Source organism: Hesperophylax consimilis, chromosome 29 (assembly GCF_061612785.1).
Source record: "Hesperophylax consimilis isolate HC1 chromosome 29, BYU_Hcon_1.0, whole genome shotgun sequence".
In the NCBI taxonomy this organism is placed as follows: Eukaryota; Metazoa; Arthropoda; class Insecta; order Trichoptera; family Limnephilidae; genus Hesperophylax; species Hesperophylax consimilis.
The window spans coordinates 17,143,208-17,170,537 of NC_142864.1; the positions used below are offsets into that span (position 1 = coordinate 17,143,208).

Genomic DNA, 27,330 nt, shown 5'->3' on the forward strand with positions numbered 1-27,330 from the left:
TGAACATAAAATTTAAATTAAGTAGGTATTAAGTAAATTGCATTTATTGCAGAATTTCGAGCGCAATATAATGTTTTCATCTAAGAAAAGAAACGATATTAAAACTAATTTCTATATTTTTATCATTATATAATTTTATCAACATTGAAAGGTTATAACAACAAAATATTGACTGTCGCAAGTTAAAAGGGTGTAAGTGACATACATAATATTACTATTTTCATGGAACTCGAATAGAAAGAAGAAGTCGAGGACGTCCGAGAAAAACATGGCGCGATCAAGTGAACCAAATGCTTAAATAGATTCATGTTAAACGTCGATACCTATGACGAAGATTATATGATGGTGTTATTAATGACTGTACAGTTTAGGATTGTTGTAAACTTAAGTGGCGCCCTCTGTTATTTGCCAAAAGAAGTGTTGAAGATTGTCAACCACGGCAGTGGGTCTTTATAGCGCATAGGCTACTACGAATGAGGTAAGGAGTGTGTGCATGTATATATATATATCTAGACAGATTTGTGAAGCGTTCAGGGAGGTACTGGGGTGGGAAGGCTATAAGCAAGAAGAAGGTTATGACGCGGGAAGGTTTAAATTTTAATTAGTTTGATAGAGCGCCATTTTGATTTTTTAGATTTTGCCTGGGATCATTTCACTGTTTGTTCAAACGTTGAAACTAGAATCACAACTTTAGAATTGTTACTATTTGTCACTTTCGCCCTTTAACTTGAAACAGTCATCTATAAATATTTTTTTTATAATTAACTCAAACAATACAAACAAAATTCGACAACAGTAATATCAACTTAATCATCCACATTCAATGAAATCATGAAAAATCAATTCATAAATTCATATCGTTCGAAGTGACAGTTCGTTTTCCCGCCAAGATGGCCGCCAGTGTTGCCAGCAGGAAGAAGGTGTAACCAGGCGGTGAAAGGGATTTTCCTGAGTTGCAGAGGTCGCCCGTGCAGGAACAATAGTAGACGAAGACATCGTGAGTTCCCGTTCTCCTCATGCAGGCTTTATTGTCTCTTTCCTCGTCGGTTAGGTACCCACAGCCTCGGACTATGCGGACCTTGCCGTAAACTGGAAAAATACATTCATTAAGTAGGCTAATAACATTGAGAAATAACACGAAGAAACTCATAGTCACTAGCAAAGTGCGTGGCAGGAGAAGCAGGGAAAATCACCGATGCGTTAGAGTGGCCAAATATCACTGGCATCTGGAACGTCGGTATCCTTGGCTCTCCGTGCAGCACAGAACCTTGAGGAGTGAAGGAGCCTTATCGGGGTCCTCTTGTAGGGGTCACTATCCTTAGCAGTTGAGGGGACCTAACCCTTCCTCACCCTGGTATAATTAACAAATGGTTACTCCTTCAAGAAGCACTACTAGGACTCGATTTTTTTACTAAACGATGCTACATTTATGTGAAAACGACTCTGGACACTCAAGTGCCCTTGCACAGCAGGAATTAGGAACATATGTATATAATATATCTCTATTAAGAAGTCCGAAAGACCACATTCCACTTGAGTCTCATGGTATTTATAAAATACCTTGTGGGGCATGTGAAAAGGTGTATATTGGACGGTGTAACAGAAAAATATCATGTAGAATTGCAGAACACAAGGTGGATGTCACTAATAAACGCTTAACTTCATCCATAGTGCAACATGTCCTTAATGAAGGTCATAAAATGGACTTTAATAATACCACAACAATAGCTAGCATATACAATGAGCCAAAAAGAATTTACCGCGAAGCAATTGAAATTCATAAACATAAAAATAATATGAATACCAGAAATGACTCAATTAGAATTCCCAACACCTGGAAAGTTATAATTGACCAAAATAACCCAAAACCGGCATTTCCAAAATTCTCAGAAACACTTCCAACAAGTTCAAAGCAACCCAATGAGGTCGCTACACACATACTGATTGATATTGCCAACCCCGCCCCCACCCCCTCTACCGTCAAATCACTATCAACACGCATACTTCGTCCTAGACATAAGAATTGATGAGCACCCACTTGTATCTTGACTTCTGGACCGAACAGACACGCGAAAGCGTTCAGTTTGAGACGGAATTCAGGACATAAGGCCTCTGAAGATGGACAGTGAGATCTGTCCGAAACGTCAGAAATTAAAAAGTCCTTTTAAGGACTACTTTACGCGGGTAAACCGAGAACATTATTCTACATCTTACACCCGTGAAAACCTTAACCATAACATATATGGATTAGTATTTATACAATAGTGAATACTAATGAAATTTCAGCAGAAAAAAAAATGATAACTTCGAACAAAATCACATTAAAAGTTGGATTAATATGATGATATGATAATATGTTGAAGCAGGGACAGGGACAGGGACCTTCCCATGAAGGGGGAGATACGATATGTATACAGTCTGTAAAGCAAAAAATATATATACGATCGTCAGCAGTGAGGAAACCACTAAAGAAGAATAGAATAATAATACAGACAAGAGAAACAACGGGAAATAAGCCATGGAAGCGTGCTGACTGTTGCCGAGCTATAATATACGTACATTTTTTACTACAGATTTTTTAATTTATTTCCTATTTTATATTTGCTAAATCTATCTATCTATAAGGGTGTTAAGGGACGTGTTTATTTTAACCAGTGATTCCTGACATTATTTGGAGTAAAAAATGTAAAAGAATATTTGGAATCCAGGGACTTTGTCGATGTTGTTTTTTTTTTCAAAACCAAACAACAAGAAAAATCTTACACGTGTTGTCAATGATCACTCAGGCAAGAAACCGTACAACACCCCACCCCGACCTCAATTCTCCAACACCGATTGATTTTGTATGTTTAAGTTGAAAAAAAACATCAAAATTGTCATGAATTCAAATCTATTCAAATTGAAATTCCATTAGAATGAGCACGGCATTCTCACCTGACGTCTAAATTCGAGGGATTTTTTTTACACTTAATTAAAGTCAAGGGTGTATTGTTAGGTACAAATAGGTTAAATTTAGTAAGGCTTGGCCTAGTAAAAAAATATAAGAGTTGAATGAGAAGGTCGAAGTTCTATAAACGAATCAATGTCGACCAATATCGGCATTTCATTTTACAGTCCATTATTTAAAGTGAAATCCAAATCGGAAACTGCGCCCTATTGCAGATTGAAGATAAGTCGAATTAGAATTCACCATGACCTTCGGTTACCAATCTATTTGTTCTGATTCCGAGAATTCCTATTTTTCAACAAGATAAACCAAGGAGGCATAAAACACTTCAATATTTTGCAATATTATACTTAAGTAAATTATCTACAACCTAAAGCTCTACAAAGCAGGCGGTCAACAGATAAACTAACCCCGAATCCAATTTACCTGTTCGACAGATATTATTATTTCAAATTGTACGCCAAAACCTAATGTGTCCCGCTTGTACAACTAGTTTCTGGACTCTATTTATTTATTTATTTGGTACAATATTTTTTACATTTTAAGTTTTCCAGTAATGTAGGCCTCACTGGGTGGCTTTCCCGTGCTGAGGCCTTCATTTTATAATATGAAAATATAATCTACATAATACATTTAAAGAGAAAATAATACATTTAAAATTAAAAATACATAATAATATATTTAAAATTAAAAAATAATACATTGAAAATAATCTTGCGTGTTTGTGAGTGATGTTTGTTTATATTGGTTTTGTGTGTTACGTGTAGGTTTTATTTTTAATTTATTCTATGACATTTTGGTAATATTGTCTTTTTTGTTCTTTAATCCATTTTGTAATTTTTTGTGTGAATTTATTTTTATTTTCCTCAATTTTAATTTCAAGTTTTACACTGTTGAAAGCTTTTATAGCATGGTATTGGTAGTGTCTTTGTCCAAAGCTTGAATTTACTGTCGGAGTTTTTATGTTTTCTTTATACGCTTGTCTAACTGGTCTGTTAGTGTTATTTTGTGTATGTTGAAATTTATTTTTTTTGTCCAAAATGTAGTTTAGTAGTGTTTTAACGTATAATTGGCGTATATCTAGTACGTCACAGCTGTTGAATATTTGATCTGTATCAGTCAGTCTATGTTTTTTTAGTATTACCTTTAAGATCGTTTTCTGTGCGGTTTCTATGTAATTGATAGCCGATTTTGTTGCTCCTCCCCAAGCAATAATTCCATATTCTATTATTGATTGGCAAAGTGCAAAATATATTGTTTTCAATTGTTTTATTTTATATATGTTTCTTATGTTTAGGAAAATGTGTATTGTTTTGAGAAGTTTATTTGTGATTTGTTTGATGTGAGGTATCCATCTAAGTTTATGGTCAGTTACGATTCCTAGATACTTTATTTGTCACGTTTTTTCTAGAGGAGGGCAATCGCAGATGTTGGTGTTTAAACATTCGTGTATTTTTATGGTGTTTGTGTTGTTTTTTGGCTGTCCCGTGCTATTTATACTGTATATTGTGAATTTTGTCTTTGATATGTTAAGTGTAAGTATGTTTGAGTCTTGCGAGATGTATAATAAATTTCCCTCGTTCCACTAATACCGCTGAAGATTTCTCCTTTAAACTCCAATATTGTGTCACAGAATCTAATCCAAACTACATCGCCCTCTGTAGGAACTCAATCGCTTCTTCAACGATGTTGGGAAATTCTTCCATCGAGAGAATAGGCGGCCACTGGTATTGGTTAACACTGGCTTCTTGAGTTCGATGAATTCGGTACAGCTCCTCATACGCGTGTGTGTGTGCACCGTTAGTTGTCTATTGACCTCCTCAAGTTTGATATGGTTTGGTTGTAACTTACCTTTCTGGTGGTTCTTCCTGCAAATGGCTGGCCTGACCTCCGGCATGTGATCCAGGGGGATTTTCATAGAGCAGTTGATGGTTCCCAGGGAGTAGGGGTCAAACGGGTCCCCGCATCTGGGGTCGTAAGCACTGTTGCATTGGTAACAGGTGATGGACAGAGCTGCAATAAGAGAATACAGTATTGTTAGTTGGTGCTATGCATCAGTTATTGGTGCTACAACATAACTAACTAACCAACCAACCATCACGCCGTTTCGTCGCAGGGGTAGGCAGAAAGGACGGACCGACAAACAACTCTGTCTTGGCACACACTCCTTGCCAGATTCATATATCGTATCATACATACTCTTCTACCTTAATATGGCCCGACTCAACTATTTGATTCACTTGATCGTGCCATGTCTTTCTCGGGCGTCCCCAACTTCTTCTACCATTCACATTCGCGTCACATATTCACTCTACAATGCCCAAACCATCTAAGCGTCCCTTTCTTAATCTTAATCATTACGCTTGCATCAGCCTTTCATTCTTTGCGGATCTCCACGTTTTACCACACATACGCCTCAGGGATCTCATTTCCACAGCATTCAGTCTACTTTCGTCCTTCCTCTGCCAGTTCCATGCCTCACTTCCATACATACATCAGGGTAGGTACCAACACTCCATTGTGGACTGCTAGCTTCGCTTCTTTGGACATTTTTTGCTAGCGCCAACCGCGTTCAGCTCTCCATTAATGGAGTTACCTTCTTTCAATATCTCTATCAGCGTTCCCAACTCTCGTAAACATACTTCCCAAATACACAAACTCATCCACTTGCTCCAAGTATTTCTCATTCACGACTATATTGCACTCTGTTTTCGTACTCTCTCTTTCAAACTGACTCACTTACTTACATTCATCATTAACTCATTCTTCATACATACTTCGTTCGTCCTAGACACGATAGACTGTAGATTTTCCATATAGTTAGCAATCATCACTGCATCAGCAACATACAACAGGCAACATACTTTCAGATTACTCAAATTCGCGCCCAATCCACCACTTTCAATTCTTGCATACAATTGCTAATTAATAGGCCTGGTATATCAGTCAATAATTCTGTCCATATCCTCGCTATGTAAGACATTCCTCGCTTAAATTTAATCGAGCTAAATCTGCTGCTCAAGACTTTACAAGCCACAAAATAGTTCATTTTTTAGACGCCGAGGCGCTAGCAATCACATATCGAATCTGACATTTTTACGTAAATAATTTAATACTTCTATATCATCGAAATTTACGAGTATATAAGGGATTTTAAAAGTTTAAACATCAGGACAGTTAGTTTTCAGGGGTTAATTTCATGAATAGTGCGAGACTCCGGCAAAACAAATACTATTTAAAATTAGTCTCTTCGCATATAACACCATGCTGATTGAAGTAGGGAACTTTATCAAAAATCAACTTGTAATAAATCAACCCGTCTAAAAATATTTTAAATTCATGAATAAACTGTCGTCATTAACATTTTAAAAAATCGAGCCGATCTCTCGATCACAGTAGAAAGCATAGATATACCACTCACGTAGACAGTCGTTTGGTTTTACAAAAAAGAAAAAGAAGACGTGTTTCTTTTTAAGAAAAAAGAAACACGTTCCGCTACTAGAACCATTAACAATCCGTGTAGTATTGGTTTTGTCTGGGCTTGCGACCTATATCCGGATTATGTTTCAAGCCGCGCTAAGCTCGACATTTCAACCAAGCCAAGCTTAAAATCAACTGAATTACCGGACCATAGAACGTCGAATCGTTAGCGTCAGCAATATGAAATAGGAATAGTTTATTTTCACAATCCGTTGACACCGTCAAAAATGTGTGGAAGATTTAAATTTTATTTTTCTAATTCTGATAATAGCAGTAAAACGTCTATTTTTTTCTCATTGTTAAAATAAGTCTAAAGGCTGAGTATTTAAAAGCGTTCTCCCGGTAAGACAGAGATCGTGGGCTCGATTCCCTGTTGCGACCGTTACATTTGCATTATACGTGTCTTGTTTCATATTTATTACTATTTTAATTATTATTCTATTTTCAGGATGACGTAAGAATGAAAAACTTCTCGACTACGTAGGAAAATGGTTTTTCTTTTGTAAATAATGAAATAGAAAGTTGTACAACTGGAAGATGGCAATTATAATATAATAGATGGCATTTTTCCGCTTCCTGACGCCTAAAACAAATAGGCTTCAGTTTGCGGAAATCGGATGACTTTCTTAATGCATTCTGGTAAAGTGGTTTTTGCAATCCGGAAGTAGACGGAGAGGAAAAAAGAATTAATTATGTCTCAGATGCAACGGAACTTTAATGGAAGATGTTCATTTAAAAGTAAGTGTCGCCCTGTGTTTAAAAAAAAAAAATTATTGAAGTTTTCAAACAGCATCCAAGATAAGAAAATTTAAAAACTATACTCAATTTTCCGAAAACTTTTTCGAACTATTTCTTCCAATTTTCTCTTAAGAATTTTTTTTTCAGAATTTCTCCAAAAAAATTCACACAATAATCAAAGATATAAATGTATTTATTATAATTTCCCGACCCATTTTCCGAACATTTTTCTGAAAATAAAATTCTTCCAATCCGGAAAATTACCAAACGTCATATAATATCAAAAAGGTAATGTTTTTATAAAAAAATCCCGTTTCAGTTTCCAAAATCCATATGATATCAAAAATATTTGATTAAATTTTTAAAATTTACCAATTTTTTTTTGTAACAAATAGTAATAATGATATTCTCACTGGGATCTCCCGTGATGAGGATTTCATTTACATATTATTAAAATTTAGTAGTATGGATATTATAAAGTATTATAATTATCATAAATATATTCAATGTTGTTTTCTTAAATAATTATAATGGTTTTTTTTTATATATTCAATAATATTGTTATTGGGTTTATAAAAACAGTTTATTTTTAAACAAGTTCTGCTGTGTAATTATTACTACGCGTGACAGCTGTTTCGCCCTCTGAAGGCATTATCAAACTGTCAACAAACAGCTTGATAATGAATTTGATTATTGAATATAAAAAAAATTAAAATTAAAATGGAGTTCTACAAATTAAACTTAATTACAATAAATTATAATGGTGATTTTCTTTTGTTCAGTTGAGTGGTTTCAGTTTGAGTCTGTATTTGGTGTTAGTATATTATCTATTTCTGATCTCCCTATGTTAAGTATCCAGTTTGATTTTTTTTTATTTTAGATTATAATTTTCAAATGTTGTTGTGAGTTCTTGAAGTTTTGAAATCATAAGTGGAGCGTAAAAGTAACTGAATGAAATACACAGAAACTTGTACAAATTTGACAAAAATGACCAACGGCAAAATATTAATTTTTAATCAAAATTTACCATAGTAAATTTCCGTCGCACACAATTTAAACCGTCGCGACATTACGCAATATTGGCGTTTGTACCTAATACCTATTTGTGACCTACATTATTCGCTTGCGCAGAAAGTAATGATTGCGTTTGACCTATTTTTGTATGCTATAAAAATTACGGTCTTATTGTCTAGTAGGTACATTTACGTATTCATATTTCTCTACATAGCAGATTGGGCGATTGTCGTATTATGTAATTGATGGTGATTTTAGCAAAAGCGCTAATACTAAGACATTCTGATTGGAATTAATATCATTCCCATCCTTTGACAATAGAAACATTGGAAGATATGGCATTAAAGCGGCCAATTGTCGCCGAGCTACGAACGAACTTAAGACGAGACAATACTCTAAAATCAGAAAGTTTATTTTTATTGCGCTCCAAATGAAATCAATAGTCTCAAGATCCGTATAATATCCGTGTCTAGAAGCAATAACTCGTTGGATGTCTTCAAACAAGCTGAAGCTCAATCCATCTAAGACTGAGTTTCTCTGGGCAGCCACAAACAAACGTCAACATATCATAGACGATTCACCTATTACTATTTCTGGCAGCGTTATCATCCCAAAAACAACAGTCAAACTTCTCGGTGTCAATTTAGATTCAGACTTTTCGTTTAGAAGTCAAATAAATAGGACTGTAAACACCGGTTTTTCTCATCTAAGACAACTCAAGTCTGTCCGAAGAAACCTTCCTACAGAAGCAACAAAACTACTTATCAACTCCTACGTGGTATCACGTCTCGATTACTGCAACGGCATTTATGCCAGCCTTCCAAAATATCAAATTGAAAAACTTCAATCAGTGTTTAATGCAGCAGCACGGCTCATAACCGGGGTTTCAAAATATTCGCACATTTCAGAACACCTTCGTAACCTTCACTGGGTCAAGTGCCCTGAAAGAATCCAGTACAAACTGTGCTGGATGGTGTTTAAATCCATCAATGAAATGGCCCCACCCTACATCTCTGAACTATGCGTCCCGGAAAACACTTGTCTGAGGCAGTCAACTCTTAGATCAGCAACATCATCAGCTGTAGGCAGACTGATAGAACCTAAGCGCAAGCCAAATACTAAGTTTGGTGATCGCGCTTTCGGAGTATCTGGGCCGAAGGCTTGGAATAAACTCCCTCCAGAACTAAGATCCATAACAAGTCCAACAGAATTCAGGTCTAAACTAAAAACTTACCTTTTTAAGCTGTCGTACCCTTAAATTAAATATACCATTCCTTAAATTAAATATACCATTTCTAAGAGAAAGTCCAGTTATATTCAATTTTTCAATTAAGTCCTAAATCCTGTATCTGAATTTCGCCAATAAACAATTAGATAATGTTAATTAAGTGTTAATCTCAAGTGACCTACCAGGTAAGTATTGTACTGTATATTTTCTCCATAAATAATTAAGTAATAACATAGATCACTGTAGAAATGTATTATAAGTTTGTACAGCGCCCTTGAGGTGATTTTGCACAAAAACGACCTAGTAAGGTCAACATTATGTGTCAATGCGATTTGCAGTAGTGTAGCTGAACGATGTTGGCAACACACGTTGTGATCGCGGTTTCATAATAATGTTATTGTGTCAAGAAGTGCAGCGTTTGATGCGTGCTTCTAATGCTTGCATTGTTTTTTATTTAAATCACTTTTTAAATCCTGCCAAAGTTTGGTCAGAATATACAATACAAAATTATATGCATGAAACAACATAATTTTGAACCGATTGATCATAAAACAATATTCTTCGTTTGTAAGTTTATAAATATAAAGAACAATTTTTTTTTACTTTTCATTTTTGCGGCAGTTAAATAGTCTCAAAAAATTTTTGGGACTGAGACTACCACCCTTCACACATTTCAAAATATATTAAACAGCTCTTATTAAAGCTCTTGCGAAAGATTTTTCAAATTTGACTTGAAAATTCCAACTTCGGACTCGATTTACTGTGATGTAGATTCACCAGTTTGACACCGTGTATGGATGAAGAAACTGACAACAGGCTTTGAGAATTTCCGAATGATAAAAATTGACTGTGTATAAGAAATTATATATTCTTGAATGATATTACATATTTATATGTGAGAGTGACATTCTCAACGGAAAAACATCGTTTATTAGGATGAGATTACGTGGCTGTGAGAATGTAATATTATTATTAATTGTGAATGAAGTCGGTACTCCTCTTTAGATCATGCACGAGATGATGCATCTAATGAAATAGTTCACAAACCACTTGCCCCAATCAAGGACAGTTATGTCGTATAGTTTAATACAACTCAATTTGATATTGACAATTGACGTTGCATGCAGTGACAACCCAATACTTGACATGTTATTATTAAGATAAATGTACATTGTACACCGCACAAGTAAGGCATGATATGCCTAAATAGTAATGGCTTAATTTAACAAAAATACAGGGGTCAGGTTACTTTATAGAAATGGAAAACTTGGAGGCACTAGAGTTACGAAAAGCCAAAAAAATTATCAACAATTAAATTGACTTAAATAAAAGCCCGATATTTAGGTTGATCCCTATTGACAAAGACCACTCTTTTTCCAGCCCTCTACCCGCTTCCTTTTGTTTGTGTATATTGATAATACATGTTACTTGTAGATTTTAGATTTGAATAAAGTACCTATTTTAGACCCCTGAAGGAGCTACGATTGTAGCGAAATCCGGTCAGCATTAAGAAGAAACTACAAGCCAAAAATGTGTTTATTCTTGGTTTACCTTATATAGTAGGTAATAGGCATTAAAATCGCTTCACAAAAGGAGTCTAGAAACGTTCGAATTCAAGCAAAAAACTGTTTTTTATTTATTTTGTAAATAATTTTATAAGAATGCAAAAAAGTTAATCAAGTGAAACTGTCAAATATAATCTTAGCTATAATACTGTATTTTTTAAAGTTTTGTTTTCTTTATGCGTTCATACATTTCTATTGAAAAAATATTTTTTTTAGTAGTTTGCATTTATATTTTTTATTGAAAAATTTATTTTTTTATTTGTATTCTACTCAACCGAAGCGATAGGAAAACCTTCAATTTATCTAAAGCATATTTTTTTGGTATTCATAATGTCCACCAATTCGTTATAAAGATTAATCAAAATAGTGATTTGGGATTAAGCTTCGTCTTAAATATAAAATATAAAAGTTGTACAAGTTATTGTTTTATTTTATCACTTATTAAATACAAAAAATGTTAACCTTATGACAATTTAATTCAAAATTATTGCATTTAGTTCATCATCAGGGGGCAATCAGTACAATCTGATGCTCAATCTCTGGTATTGAATAGACTGCAGTTTTGTTACATAACTGCAACGTGCACCATGTGACCCAAATTTTCCTGCAGTAGGTAGTTGGGTAAATATACTACCTATATAATAACGTTATATGTAGTGCCTAGATAGGTACCTACCAGCTACCAGGCGAAGGGAAGGTAGTTTGAACGGTACCTTTTGGAATTTTGCCAAACGATCTTATCGTGGATTTTTGGGGGAAGCCAGTGACGTCATACACATGGGTTTTTGGAAATCCTTGGTTCAAAATTAACGACCCTCCACATTGGCGACTAAATTCTTGAAGACGTCCTGACAGAAGATACGAGAGGCAGGACTACGATCATGTTATATTGCGGTGAAATAAGAATACGATTATAATTGTATTGAGTTTAATAAATAAACCATTCTTATTGACAATCGTTTAACAAGTGCTTGACAGGAACAAGTTCAGAAGCAAAGGCGATTAGTTTATAATACTTTAGTGTTTTTTTATAAGTTAAAAAATAAAATGTTAGCTGACTGTATGTCAAAGAATGTTAGAATTAATAGTACAGTTCATTTATATCCTACGAGAAACTGCAACGCTTTTATGCTTCCTAAAACGCATTTATCGGGAACACAAAACAATATTTATTATAAAGGTTTTAAAATGTTCAATGAACTCCCGGTATTTGTTAAGGAAGCTAAAAGTCTTGCAGTTTTTCGTGGATTATGTCTCAATTTTGTGAAGTACAAATTTTAGTATGTAAGTAGTAAATAATATTGTAGTAGTCATAGAAAATGATATATTAGGTATAAGATGTAAAATTTCATAACTTTTAAAATATACATTAAAAAAAAGACAATCTGGGCATAGATAATAGATAAAGATAATATGTGGGCAGTGTTACTATATCCAACATCCCTCTTTTCGTCTCCCTATTTTCTGACGAGAAGCAGGACTCTCGACTAGCAATCCGGGGGTCGCTGGTTCAAATCCCGAATGCGCAAATACATTTTATTTGATTTTTTCATTTATTAGATAAGTACATGTTGGGGCAAAAGTAATCACCCTATTGGAAAACTCTATAACTTTTGCAAATGACGCAAAATGTCAATTTGGTTTTGACATTTGTAAAGTAAACACACGCAGAATACAAATCAACAAGACATAAATCGGTAATGGATTAAATAAACAAATTTCACAAGCAGTACCAAAGTTTATCATTAAAAAAAAAAATTACAGCTAAAGAACATCGAGTGATTACTTTTGCCGCATCCTTACAATCTTGTGCATCTTTCAATACATTATTTCATAATCTGGGCCTTACTGGGAGCTGAGGCCCTTAATTTGTGACATTTTACAATTTAATCATTTAAGTCCATATTTATTCCAGAGTTGGAGATGCTTTCAACATCGCCCTGGTGTAAGACCACAGACTTAGATTCAGAATTTAAAAGTTGCTTGAAATGGGTTTAGCCGTGTTTGGTGATCAGATGGAACGAACGGCGACCCGCGTCATTGTGACCGGAATAATAATTGGATCCAAGATTTCGTCACGGCCGTACGGACACCATGTGACAGGATAATTCATACTTAGGATACAAAATCAGTCGATAAACAGCGAAAAGAACAACAGTTTATAATGAACACAGAATAGAAACGGGTTAGAATTAGAACAAGTGGAAAATACTCTCAGTATCGCCCTGGTACATTCAGAATTGAATATTCGCTTGAAATGGTTTTAGCTGTGTTTGGTGACCAGATCTAAATATATACCAGACTCTTTCTCATCTTCTTCCCCTTTCCTCTACCTTCAGCCTCACAACATACCCCAATTGGGGATTGCATAATCTCACTGGGGCAAGGTTGTTGGGAGCAGTTGGGACTCTTGTGTGATATTCACATAATAAATATAAAAGTATTGGAAAATCTGCGATTCTTTCGAAGATTCTTCATATTACAATCTATTCGTAATTTAGGTACTAAAAGTTTATCAGGAAACCCGTTAAGTCATTCGGAACGCTGTAATCATATTTCAACCGGAATTACCAATAATTTAAAGATTCATTAATTATTGATTAGCAATAGTCGTTTTTCTCGAAATAAACGAAAATATCAACGGAACTGAATTAATTTCACGCCTACGTATACTTTGTCTTGGGAATTAATGAAATAATTCTGTTTCGACGAATAAACAAAGATCAACTCTGGAAGCCTCGTGTTACGATGACGCCATTAAAACATTAATTAATTTGTTAAAATTACCAAATCACTTCTTCTGCAAGAAAAGTCAGTTATATCAAGTGATTTCATTAAATTATCATAATTAATTTGTTCAATGAATATGGAAAGTTTGAAATTGATGACCTCCTCACTGAAACTTAGCATAATTTTTTGCAATCCTATGTGAAAGCTTAATATATTGGTGACGCATGTTATTTGCAGATTTTAGTATTGTACTGCCCTGAAGAAGCTAAATTGTAGCGAAATACATTTGGCATAAAGTATAAAAATGTATCTGCTTCGTATGAACAAAAATGTTAAATTTTGCTTTAAAATTTTACACCCAAAGTGCTTCAAAACAATGGCAATCATTAAAACTAACAATGTATTGGAAAAAATCTCTAAAATAGGAATACAATCCCTTTTGGTTTATTAATAAAAGTATTTGAAAAGGAAAATCAATTATTTACAGGCGATTGACGCTCCGTGATATAGGCAAACTTCATAGCATTTGATCACACCATTTATTAAATTAAGGTTTGTAACTTGTGACCATACACATCATCAAAAATATTTATTTTGGTATTGCGTGTGTTCTGCTTTCTGGTTCAATGAACTCTGGAACTGGTTTGGTGGAAATGGTTTTAATTGTGTTTTCTGAGCAGATCAGAACAGTCAGGTAATTCCTAACCTTCCTCCTCCTAATCTCCTCCCCCTTCCGACTCTTTCCAGCCCCACAACAAAGAGAAAAATACTATTAAAATTACCATAGAATTAAATTATCGGTTAAAAGCGTGATTGCATGCCTTAAGAATGATTAACAGGTTTCCTGATACACTTTGAGTAAATTACGAAGATGTTATCATGGTGTCCATGCAAATTCGAATATTATTGCATTACAACAAATTATTTGTATTGTCATGACATATTATCGATAAAACATTCATAATTAATGTTTTATTAAAAAGACCTTTTAATTTATCGTTTTATCGAATTTTCTCTGCGTGGGGATGACTTAGTTAGACTCGCTCTTTACAGTTACTTTTGTGCAATAGTCACATTGAGAAAAAAAAACATTACGTTTTTATTTAGGCAGTTTTCCATCCCTAGTTTTAACCTTTCTATCTCCCAAACCCCAAGTATTTGAATGTCACTCCCATTAACACACGACATAAAAATATCATTGAATGCGTCTACAAAATAATATTTTTAGAACTAACACATATTTTCCCGTGTGAAAATCAGCGTTCTATCAGTGAACTCTGGAAAATGGCGTGAAAATTTAATAAAATTGTTTTTTCCTGTATATTTTAGGGTCAATGTAACAGCTCAATACATCATTTAAATGATAAGTTCTGGTGCATTAAAATATTTGTTTAATTTTGGAACAAACCACTAAAAAATGTGGTGAAAATTCAATTGATAATTGACTGTGGATGTGAAAAGCTTACTAATAGAATCTGATATAAAATGGTTCATGGAAAGATAAACATTGAATTTAATTATTGAAGACAATATAACCGATTCCTAAACGAAAATAAATATAAGATATGTTTATTTAAAAGACAATGTCTAGATTGTATTTAGTTCGGGTTGAATCTTGCGATCATACATAAAAAAATGTGCGGTGAGAAAAATGAAGACAATGTTAATAGTTCTTATTCAAAGTATAATACAGTTAAATATGACCGAAGGAGATAGGGTCCCATTAGCTCAGTTGGTAGAGCGGTGCCTCGGCAAAGCAAGGGTCCTGGGTTCGAGTCCTAGATGTGATCGTATCTTTTTCTGATTTTTCTGTTTCAGATTTTCATTTAGGAATCGCTAATATACTGTCTTCAATAATTAAATATTACAATTTGAGGTTTTACTCATTAACTTATTCCAATTAATATTATCTGTAATATAAACGTGAATATTTCCTACCGAATTTTTGAATTTTATTAAATTTAAAGGTATTTAAATTTTTTATATATTTCTACATTTTGAAAATGTCGTAAAAACAAACACCATTTTATAAATTAGATTAAATTACCTTTTATGATAATATGTTAATATTTCAATGAAATTGCAATATTTTAATTTCAAACAAAGCTTATCACAAACATTTTAAATTAAAACGTCGAAAAATTTCAGAATTAAAAATTCCGTTTAGTCCAAGTCAAGAAAATTGTTACTTCAATTTTATCTCGTTCATACAATTAAAAATTATGATTGTAATATCCAGATTATAACCAAAAAAAAACAGACATTTTGGATTCATTTTGGTACAATATTAACATATATTTATTTTATTTATTTGTACATACAATTGCAAAATGTAATTTTAATTAAATTCTCATAAAATTCACGCGACAACAGATAATAAAAAAATAATATGAAACATGAAACTAAATTAAAACTGAAAAATAACACAAATAATAGTAGGTATATATATTAAATTGTACCAATATAATGGTAAATTGGTCATTATAATCGAAATTATGAACAAAAAACATTATTTGAATCACAAATCTCAAACAACTAATCACATTACTCATTTTGACGGGAAAATGCGCCAGTCTGCCAAAATACAATTTTGTGAGACAAGTTTTTTGTAATAATTTAAAATAGAAATTGTACAACATCTAACAAAAACACCATTGTAAAGTATTTTTTTTAGTAAGGGTGTTATTGCTTAAGAAAAACAGCTTTTGAAAAAATGAATATCTTCTTCCAGTATCAAATTTCTGCTGTAAGGGTTTTACAAAGATGTGGTTTTTCAAAATCAAATATAGACAGTGTGACCTTTCTCCTGTTTTGAAGATCAAGTGAGGAAAATATTATTGATCTCCGAACAAAATTTTACATTTCTTTGGCGTTGCCCGGACCTCAGTTTTAGACAGCAATTTTACTCTTATTTTGAACGTCAAGTGTGCCAAATTTCATCAAGATGTATAAAAAATCCGCTTTAAGGGGTGGGAAGAGGAGAGGGGGTTGGTTTTCACCTTCCTCTTGTTTTGAAGGTCAAGTGTGTAAAATATCACAATCTCCGAACAAAACTGTACACAACAAACCTACATGTCATACCGAAACACTCCTCTTAATATACAGAGAGATAAATAGATGGATAATATTATAAAGATAACAGGTGTATTGATAATGACTTATTTAAAAAAATATTTATTAATATTAGAAAAATGACAAAAAAGATTCAGAAAACAAAAATAAATATTAATATTATGTATAATATATTTTATTTTTTATCTTCCAAAAGGCTATTTTATACTTATGAGAGATAAGGCTCTAAAGTCACTTTTTATTTCAAGTTTAAAAATGGTTATTTTTGTTCTTAATACTTGATCTTCATTGTTGTTATTATTTAAAGTTACGAATCTTTTGCGCGGTTTTGTTAGCCATTTAATAAATAAAGATTCTAAATTTTTAAATTGGAAATTCATATGTCATACGGCATATATTCTGGTCTAGTAATGTGTAATTTCTATCACCTAAGAAATTCTAAAAAAAGTACTATAGGATTCATATGTCTTATACTGATTTATAAATGTGGAAATTCTAACTATACAATTGTAAATGTTCTCCAAAATGCCCTGGAAAGAATCTCAGACTTGTGATGTCCCGAAAGAAACCATTCATCTGTTCTGATTGCAATTACTAATGTTATCCAAATTGACCCTGGTAATAAATTACATCTTTGCGATTCTTTCAAGGATAAAGAAACCATCCTGTCACTTCGAATGCAATCAACAATGTTCTCAAATTTTGTTTTGACAGCATCGCCATTCCATTGTAAGAATATTATTTACTAAATACACAATTTAGCTGTCCTGAAACGGGAATCCTTCCCAATTGGACAGACAAAGTTTCATTTTGTTTGTATTGTTTGTAATTTATATATACAGGGTTTTCCAATAAGAGGTGTTATTTTGAATAGCCCGCTGTTTCGGTAGATGTTACTTTTGAAGCTGTCATTTCTATTGTCATTTGCTGACATTTGACAAGTAGAAACTACGCCATTGATAAAAATGGAACGATACACGCTTCAACAACGCATTGAAATTATTAAAATTCACTTGAGTGAATCAAATGCAAATCATCTTGAGTGATGAGGCCCATTTCCACCTCGGTGGCTTCGTCAACAAGTAAAATTGTCGAATCTGGGGCTCGGAAAACCCAAGATTTATTGTTGAAAAGCCTCTCTATTCTCAAAGTGTGACTGTTTGGTGCGGTTTATGGTCCGGCGAAGTCATTGGACCTTACTTTTTCGAAAATGAGGCTGGAGCAACAGTTACGGTGAATGGATTGCGCTATCGAGAGATGATTAATGATTTTTTATGGCCGGAATTGGATGGTATTGATCTGGACAACGTTTACTTTCAACAAGACGTGCTACGTGCTACGTGCCACACAAGCAACGAAACCATCGATGTTTTACGATTGAATATCAAAATAACACCTCTTATTGGAAAATCCTGTATAAAATAAATAAATAATAGTTTTGAATTTTTTAATTAATTAATCATATAGTGAAGTTTCTCGGTACGAGCGTAAAACACAATAGGTACCTACCTACAAAAGTTCGCATTTAAATCTTTGATGTGTTTTCTCTCCAAAGAAAAAAACTATCAATCTTTGATATGAAAAAGTTATTACTATAATGAGTCCTATTTTATTTCTATCAAATTGAGAATTGTAAGTCACGCAAGAATATTAACGAAACGCCCTTAACACGAAATTAGTTCCTTCAACTTTAGTGGGGACATTTCGCACACGTTTGTAACCAAAAGGTAAGGTTAGTTTAATATATTAATAGTAGTTACTACCCGAGAAGTTACTTTTATTGCGAAATTTTTCGTAGTATTTTTATTAAAAAAATAAATTGTATTAACTCCTCACAGAAGTGCTATATCTGGGGATGCTGTGTAGAGGATCTTACAATCGAGTATTGGTACCTGCCCTGATGTATGGCATTTAGACATGGAACTGGCATAGGAAGGATAAAAGTAGACTGAATGCTGAAGAAATGAGATCCCTGAGGCGTATCTATGTGTGGTAAAACCATGTATGATCATGTGAGAAATGTGGAGATTCGCAAACAATGCAAGGCTGATTTAAGCGTAATGAGGAAGATTTACAAAGGGACGTTTAGATGATTTGGGCATGTAGAGCGAATGGCGAAGAAAGGAGTGTATGGATAATATATGACGCAAATGTGAATGGTAGCAGAAGTTGGGAACGCCTGAGGAAGACATAGCGCGATCAAGTAAATTAGATACTTGAGTCGGGCCATGTCAAGAGTCAGAATAATATGAGAGTATGTATGATTGTGAATGAGGCAAGGAGTGTGTTTCAAGACCGAGTTGTTTGGCGGTCCGTCCTCTCTGCCTACTCCTGAGAAACGGCGTGATGTTTAGTTACTTAGTTAGGAAGGAGTGAAGTCCAGTGAAGTGAAGGAGGGAAGAAACACAAAGACCAGCAAATCGTTCCACATCAGGGCTGTTGAACTCAAGGAAGAGTCGTAGAAGCGACCCGTTCCCAGGTGATAAATGTCAACCATGTACATATATGTTGGGCGCGAGAAAAATGATATTATTAAAAATATGACTGCACGACCATTTCCTAATAAAATATTAGTCATTCAAAATATATCTGAACACGAATTCACGCAGGTGGCCTTATAATACGTGTTCCGACTTCCCCATAACATATTCGTGTTTTACTGATAGTTTGTTATGAAACCTGTTAATTCATTCGTTAAAGGTCTGCAGTCCAGTTTTTAACAGGAAAACGAATAATTTGACCAAATTTTTAATAAATTAACAATATTTCATATCAGTAAGTTTTCTCCGTGTAGAACAAGGACAGCATACATATCTGACGCCTGTGATCTAAAGATTCCAATCCGCTTTTCCGATATTCTAGGGCCCCAGACCAGAGGTGGTTGCCAAATTCAACAGTGGGGCGCACTTGCGATTTGTACAGGGTAAACAGTTGTGTACTATTATAGTACAGTACACCCAGCTTCTGAGAGGATAACTTGACTCTGGCTTCCTTCAACTTCTAGTTGCCAGTGGCCATAGATGACGGGTTTGGGAAAGATGTGACACTTATCCAGTATTACTAAATTTTTAAACGATCCAGGTGCAATGATAGCCATGTTTGAAGGCATTATAAGGAACAAAGCTTGAGTGTACTAGTGGTGTATGGCATTTGCATCAAACTAAATACATAAATACGATTGAACAAACCCAGAAAAAAATCCTTAGGTATATCTATATGCAGCCGCATGGAACTTATCCGAGGTTCATGCACCATATGAAAATGCTTGAAACAACGAATATATAGCTTCTTATATCATAGTATTAAACTCTACAGTAAAATACCACTCTCACTCAAAAACCGCAACATTATAATATTTAAATCTCAAATAAAAAGCTGGATACTTAATATAGGGAGATCTGAAATAGAAAATATACTGATATCAAACACAGACTAAAACCGAATCTACTAAAAGAAACCGTACAAAAAAACACTATCTTACTTATTTTAAAATTATTAAAAAAATATATATATACTACAAGATATATGTTTATAATTAAATTCATATGTTACATTGTTGTAATATTAATTTCTTATAATTAAATTATAATAATATGTAAATGAAATCCTCAGCACGGGAAATCCCAGTGAGGATATCATTATCTCTATATGTTACTAAGAAAAGAAGACAATAAATCATCATTATTATTATTATTATTATTATTTAGCCTAGAAACCAGGCGCTAAAGTATGCACAAATTGCAATACTTAGTCAAACATTATAGTGCATAGGTAACCATTCTTTTTACGTAGAACGTAACCTTGTTCAAGATACCATATGGCAGAACAGATTTTCTAGCATAGCATGGCAAGACAAGGGTAATAGTGCTATGAAATTAAATTTCTAAAACAATCTGTAGATGTATTTAGTTATTCTTTAAATAACCTTTAAACTTTTCGGACATACACGAATCTTCCCAAATCTTAATAATAATAATAATTAGATAATTCATATAGCGACGTTTTAGTGAAAAATCACCTCATGAGAAAATGCGTACTGTAGACGGATGATTAATCTGTAATACAATAATAAAAAAGGAAATGTACCTTGAAATACAAGATGCCAATATCAATAAAGCAAAATCGACCAACCACTCTCAAACACTTTCGGAGTTCCCCAAGGAAGTGTCCTGGACCCTGTTTGGCAATTCAATATATTGATGGTGCCTATTAAAGTAATTGATTTATCGCATGTAAGCTAATTGTGGTAAATTGTAAAGGTAAGGTATTTGGTGATTTTGGTAATTTCTATAAGATTACGAATAAAAAATATAAAAATTCTGGCCAAAACCTATTTCTTCTAATGACAAAATATTTTGTATGAAATGAACTTTCCGTGGCCAGCTATTTATAAATAGACTGGACTTCTTGCGACTAGTTACGTTACGTGAAAGGGCCATAGAAACATTAAAACCTTAGCACGAGTTTTCTAGAACCTATACTAAAGTTCCATGACAAAACAGAATAGTGACAAAACAGAACAGTAACAAAACAGAACAATGACAAAACAGAACAATTATAAAACAGAACAACCAGAAGTGGTAAAACAGTACGGTGGCGAAACAAAACAGAACCGTGCCAAAAAAACAAGAAAAGTGTTAAAAAAAGAACAAACAACCAACGTAACTTGAAATAACCGTACCTAACGCAACCTAACCTAACAATACTTATTATTATCTGTTTTATCCGGTTGTTCTATATAGTGTTATAAGCAACTATTTTCATTTCACGGCGTCATTACAATCCATAGTTATCCAATTCACTTCGAAAAAACAAGATGCCTTTTTGGACAAAAGAATTTTTTTTTTTTAAAGAAAGACAAACATTCCCGGGTTACGAATAACCTGAAAATATTTTAAAATCTCCTACTACCACCACAGTAAGCTGAAAATGTTGCTTGTGTTGTGATGGAGGACTTAGCCAGCCGAGGAATTGAACACACTACGCCTGGGTGGGACCTAAGCGCGATGTCAACTCGGCCACTGACCACTGATTCAATAGTTCAATCAGAAAAAAGTTAGAAAAAGATTAAATAATTACTGAGAAGAAATCAGGTATTAATTTGTACAGAACAATTTATTAGTCGATGAATTCTTCGTGTAAAGTGATTATTATTTTAACAATAAAGTGTTTTTAATGCTTTTGATTTCGGGCAATAAACCTTATTCTACTAACGTGTTTCATACATTGAATATATGTTTTTAATATTAGAAGGGGGTTAATTATAAAATTGATTTCGGAATACTTAAAAGTTCCATCTAAACTAATCTAAAAGTGATTGAATACATCAAGTTATGTTAGGTTACATTTTGAAAAGGATACCGGATAATAAGTACTTACAACCAAACCTAACATTACATAATCTTTTCAAATGAAAGTAGCTTATGTAATGTTAGGTTTTGCAATTTTCGGTAGCTAGCTTTTTATAAATAGACTATTTTTTAACGTAAAGGAGTCTTAGAAACATTAAAACTTTAGTAGAAATTCTCATTCACCGTATGATCCCAGGTTTGGTACTGTCCAAACTCCATTGGGTCTTTCTAAATGAGACATCTGAGACCAAAAGTTTATTTCTTAAGCTTTCAGTTTCCACTTAAAATTTGCACAGTGAATTTTCCACTACATTAAATCATATTTTTTTTAATTCAAATTATTTTACGTCAGATTAATCATGAATTAACATTTACATAACAAAATTTCTTATTTTAACATTCTTAACATAAAGTTAATTAAAGAGTAGATAATTAAAAATATCCACTGTTTTAGAAATATCATTCAATAGCAACATTCTTCTTGTCGTGTTATGCTCGAGTATCGTACTAGAGTATCTGTTCTGCCATGTGGTATCTTAAACAAGTCGTGGCAATGACTGCGGCTGGAGTTTTCAGGCACGTATAAGAAGAATTGATTATCAGTAGAGTTATATAGTAGATATTAAAACAGAGAATTGCAATTGTAATGTCAATAATTTGGTACAACTATATCAAAAGTTATACACGCAAACACATTTTTTTCTCTTTATCGTGTCATGTTGTTTTTTACATCCTTATCATGCATACAATTTTATTATTTATTTATTTATTGGATGATTTGTATAGCGCCGCTTTTGTGAGATATCACCTCAGGGGCGCTTTACAGTTAATGCAGATATTACAAAAAAAGTATAAATATTACAAATTGAAATTCAAATTAAGTTAAATAAAATGAAGTACAGAAACAGGTGACACGAAGATGGAGAATCTGCTGCAAGAATCCTAGGTGGTGAGGAAACTGGACCAGCTGCTGCAGCGAGAGAGTGCACCGCGTCCACCAACAGTGCCAGCACGAGGTTCGTCATCCGTCCAGGTATGTGTCTTCTGCTAATAGAGCGCTGACACAATGTCCTCTCATGGATTCCAGACCTTGGCAGCACCGCTGTGACGTTCGGCAAGTCCATCTCCTTGTACACCTGTTTCTGGTGATTATGTTAGTGGTGCATTGTCTCGCAATAAAAGGCGACGGACGGGATAATAAATTACCCTGGGCACTTGTTAGGGCTTTCAGAGTTTCCAAGAATACTATCTTTGTTTCATATGTGTAGTTGTGTGCCTTTTTTATAGTAAATTAGATAATCTTTCTTTAAAGCAGTTTTCTAAAGCAGAAAAAACTCTCAAACAATTAACTTTGAAGTCATAATATCCTCGATATTAGTGTATGAGCTCACCCATAGATGTTACTAGATTAGTCTATTAGGTTTCCCATAGATGGCGATAATAGGATAATAAATTAGGTGAGGACCTCTAGGTAGGAGTCCATTGTGAATCTATCCAACAAATGTCCAAGTGTTGTGTTGAAGCCAACATCCACAAAATAAAATAAAAGGCACTTTTTGGCCATGTTTTTTTCTAGCATAAATCAAAACAGGCGAATGGTGTTAAGCGGGAATTTAAACCTTATCGCCATCTACGGAAGGGTTGTTATTGATAGCGGCTCAATTTAAAATATTACACGACGTAGTGCATCGCCTTAAGTTTTTATGTTCCAATAAATATATATGTTATTTTTTAAAGATAATATTTATACATTTGTTATGCCGAAAAGTTAATAAGAAAAAAACGCTAATTATTAAAAACACGTTTTGTTCTGTTATTTAATATTTTAAAGGCATGAAAAATTCACAGTGTATCTTTAAATGCAACTAAAGCATTTGTCGAAAGATTTTTGCTCTATTTCAAACGAGTCGTGTTTTATTGAATATTTTCATCAGTTTCGCTTAATTATTTATATCAGCGCGCTCCCTCTAACATTCATATTTACATATCTCCCTTTTAAACCATATTTGAACGCTTACTACGGGGTCTTAAATGTATAAATTAAGTTGTACAGCGCACTAGGGGTGATTTTCACACGAAAGATTAAAAAAATATTATTATTATTAGAAAAGTGTCTATAAACCTAACCTAACTTAACTTGTTTATTCAATTTTTTTAATAACCCTCCATGACTTTATAACACTTTTCAAGAGTGTGTTGAAAAACCATTGGAAATACAACAGAAGTAATTAAATTTGCACAGTTTCTTAAATTTCTTGGTGAATGCAAATTTTAATAATATACTTATCAAAATGTTAATACTCATCCTAATTTGACTGTCCTAAAACGGGAATCCTCCTAGTTGGGCAGTCAAAAGATTTCTTAAATAATGTATAATCTTTTACTAAATAAAAAAATATATATATTCGTTGTGACATTTATTAAGCTTTTAAATATCCATTTATTTCTCAGATAATTAAAATGCGATATTTTTCGATTCGATGAAGAGAGTTGAAATCCGGGTAGTTCTATCTACTACTAGACAAATATATTTTTCTTATTATTTTTCATTATTTATAGAAAACAAAAATTATTTTAAAAAGTATTTTCTTCAAGCGGAAAGTGAAATAAACAAAATTAAACTATGGAGAGACCATTACATGTTTATATTGTATATGAGTATGTTCATAGAAATGTATACATATTACACAATATATAATTGAAGGTTATGTAAAAAAGATTTCAGCTAATTAAATATTAGTTTATCGACAAATAAATCATTTTTCTTAATTGTGTTCGGTTTACTGCAATAGGTCATAGTTTACGCTAGTATAAGCGAAGATCCGAACCACAAATTCATAAGGTCAAGGTTAAATGTGATTACACAAAGAGGGGTGAAGATCATAAATTATTAAAATAAAATATCTCATAGAAACGATACAAACTTGATATTCATTTTTAACGTTATGTAAATTACTAGCTGTGTGTCAAACTTTAAAAGAAAGATAAGATTTTAGCTTGTCTGAGACATTTTGACTTACGTAAGTCACTTTTTTATAATAAATGGGATGTTTTTTGTTATTATTACGTGTAGATATTATTGTAGCAAGTTGTCGTATATATATACAACTTTTTACATTATATTTGTTAAGATTGTAACGAACACTAAACGAAATATGAATTTAGCTTATTTGAAATATTTTGACTTACGTAATTCGATCACTTTTTTAAATAAGATGGGTGCCTATATTTTGACTATTATTATGGGTAGGTACTATTTTAGTAACTTGGGTAGGTACCATACCCATTCCCATAATATTTATTGCTTCACATAAAATTTATCCTACATAAAATATAAAATATTTAAGTACTAACAAATTTGTGCTTTTCTTTTATTGTTTAGGGTAAGTACCACTACTAACTGTGGAAAATTATGGTGTTCCTACACGAAGAGAAATCGATTTTTGCCCTAACGATAAATTAAATTGTCTTATCAATAAAGCATCAATTTAAAAATGTTTAAGACATGTGATAATATATTCGTAATTTACTAAAAGTTTATCAGGAAATTTTTTAATTCATTCGTAAGGCCTGCAATCAAGTTTTTTAACCAGAATTACCAATAATTTCTAATTTTTTAAAGATATTTTTAATAAATTAGCAATTGTCATTTTTTCTCCGTGTACTCCACATTTTAATTTGCACCTATTCAAAAATATGCGGAAAAGAAAAATATGAAAATGGCGGAATTTTTGCGTTGGTATTAATTTAAAACAATTTAAAGCTTTATGTAATAACTACTGGCGATAATTAGGGTCATCATTTATTTTAGAGGTAATCCCTTAGTTACACACTATTGCAGTAGGCGATGTATTAGGTACCTACCCCCAGAATTTAGTTGTACTCTAATAATAAGCAATTAAAAAATTTTAAAAAACATTATATGTTATGTAAAGCGTAATGCAATACAACCTAACCGTGATCTCAACCGTTAAAAAATACGTAGATGTTTAATCACCGTGGTCGAGGCGTAAGGCTCTCGAATAGCAATCCGGAGGTCGCGGATTCATATCGCAAATTTATATGATGAATTTGTTTTATTTATATAGTATATTTGCGACAAGTTCTAGAGTGGAAGATTTTCTTAGTATTGCCCTGGTGTTAAGACCGCCATTCAGAATTGATGTATTTGGTGACCAGCTCTGAATAGTCAGTTACTTCCCCACTTCCCTCTTTCCCATCTCTTTCGCCTGCTTTTAGCCTCGCAACATACTCCAATTGGGGGTGCCATAGACTCCAGTGTTCCAGACGGTTGATAGCAGGTGAATTATCTCAAAAAATATATATTTGATTTGGATTAGTTTAGGTTAGTGTAAATGAGGTTAATTTAGGTTAGTTTGGGTTAGTATAGGTTAGGTTACGTAAGCTTAAATTAGTTTAGTTTTGGTTACGATATAAACGTTTCAAAATATATGGTGGGTACCTACCCAAAACGTCGTGTGCAAATGGGTTATAATTAATAATTTTTGATAAATATTTCTAATATCTTACCTTGATCTGGTAAAACCGCCAAAACACATATAACAGCGAACAGCTCCAGAAACTTCATCTTCTTATAAGTCTGTTAATTCAAATAGCCACTAATTATATTGTTATCAAATATCACTTTGTATCACTCCACCCTAAAACACTAAACCACTCGTAACCCGTACAGAATTATTACTGCCGTATTCTAATTCGCGCAAAACTAGGGCAGAAATAAAATGGTAATCCAATTAGATTTGTAGGTTAGGTTCGCTCGCAATTATCAAAATTACAGCATAAAAAATAATAACGACGTATTTAAAACAAAGAAAAACGTTGATTTTAACACAAATTATCAATTTTATGCAATTTCAGATGATGTAAGCTCGTTTTAGATGTGTTTTCAGCGATTTTCGCAGCGTTTTTTGAGGTTATGTCGTTATGTAATCTTGAATCCTTTTGCTTTTTTCACTTTCCCGCTTTATTTTCTGACTTTTCCGGATTGCCGCCCATTTGCGTTCTCATTATTCAGGTGTGTGGCTGTGTTTTTTGGACATTTCTGGCTGTTTTCTTCGGGATATGTTTGATTTATTGCTCTGGATTGGTTTTCCGAGATATTGTGCCGCTTTCGGTGTGTTTAGGACGGCTGCGCGGTGGGAAATGGCCAATACGCAGACATTGAAAAGCTCCTGGAAAACTCAC

General features: G+C 33.2%; 1 protein-coding gene across 1 annotated transcript; it reads right to left on the reverse strand.

Annotated features, from left to right (window-relative positions):
- LOC149409928 (UPAR/Ly6 domain-containing protein crok-like) lies at positions 1 to 27,266 on the reverse strand. The gene is made up of 3 exons (XM_089649139.1): positions 26,656 to 27,266; positions 4,799 to 4,960; positions 1 to 1,089 (listed from the first exon to the last, which is right to left on the reverse strand). The coding sequence occupies exons 1-3, from the start codon at positions 26,711 to 26,713 to the stop codon at positions 845 to 847; spliced, it is 465 nt and encodes a 154-aa protein (XP_089505265.1). The 5' UTR covers positions 26,714 to 27,266; the 3' UTR covers positions 1 to 844.
- Positions 27,267 to 27,330: the final 64 nt, after the last annotated feature.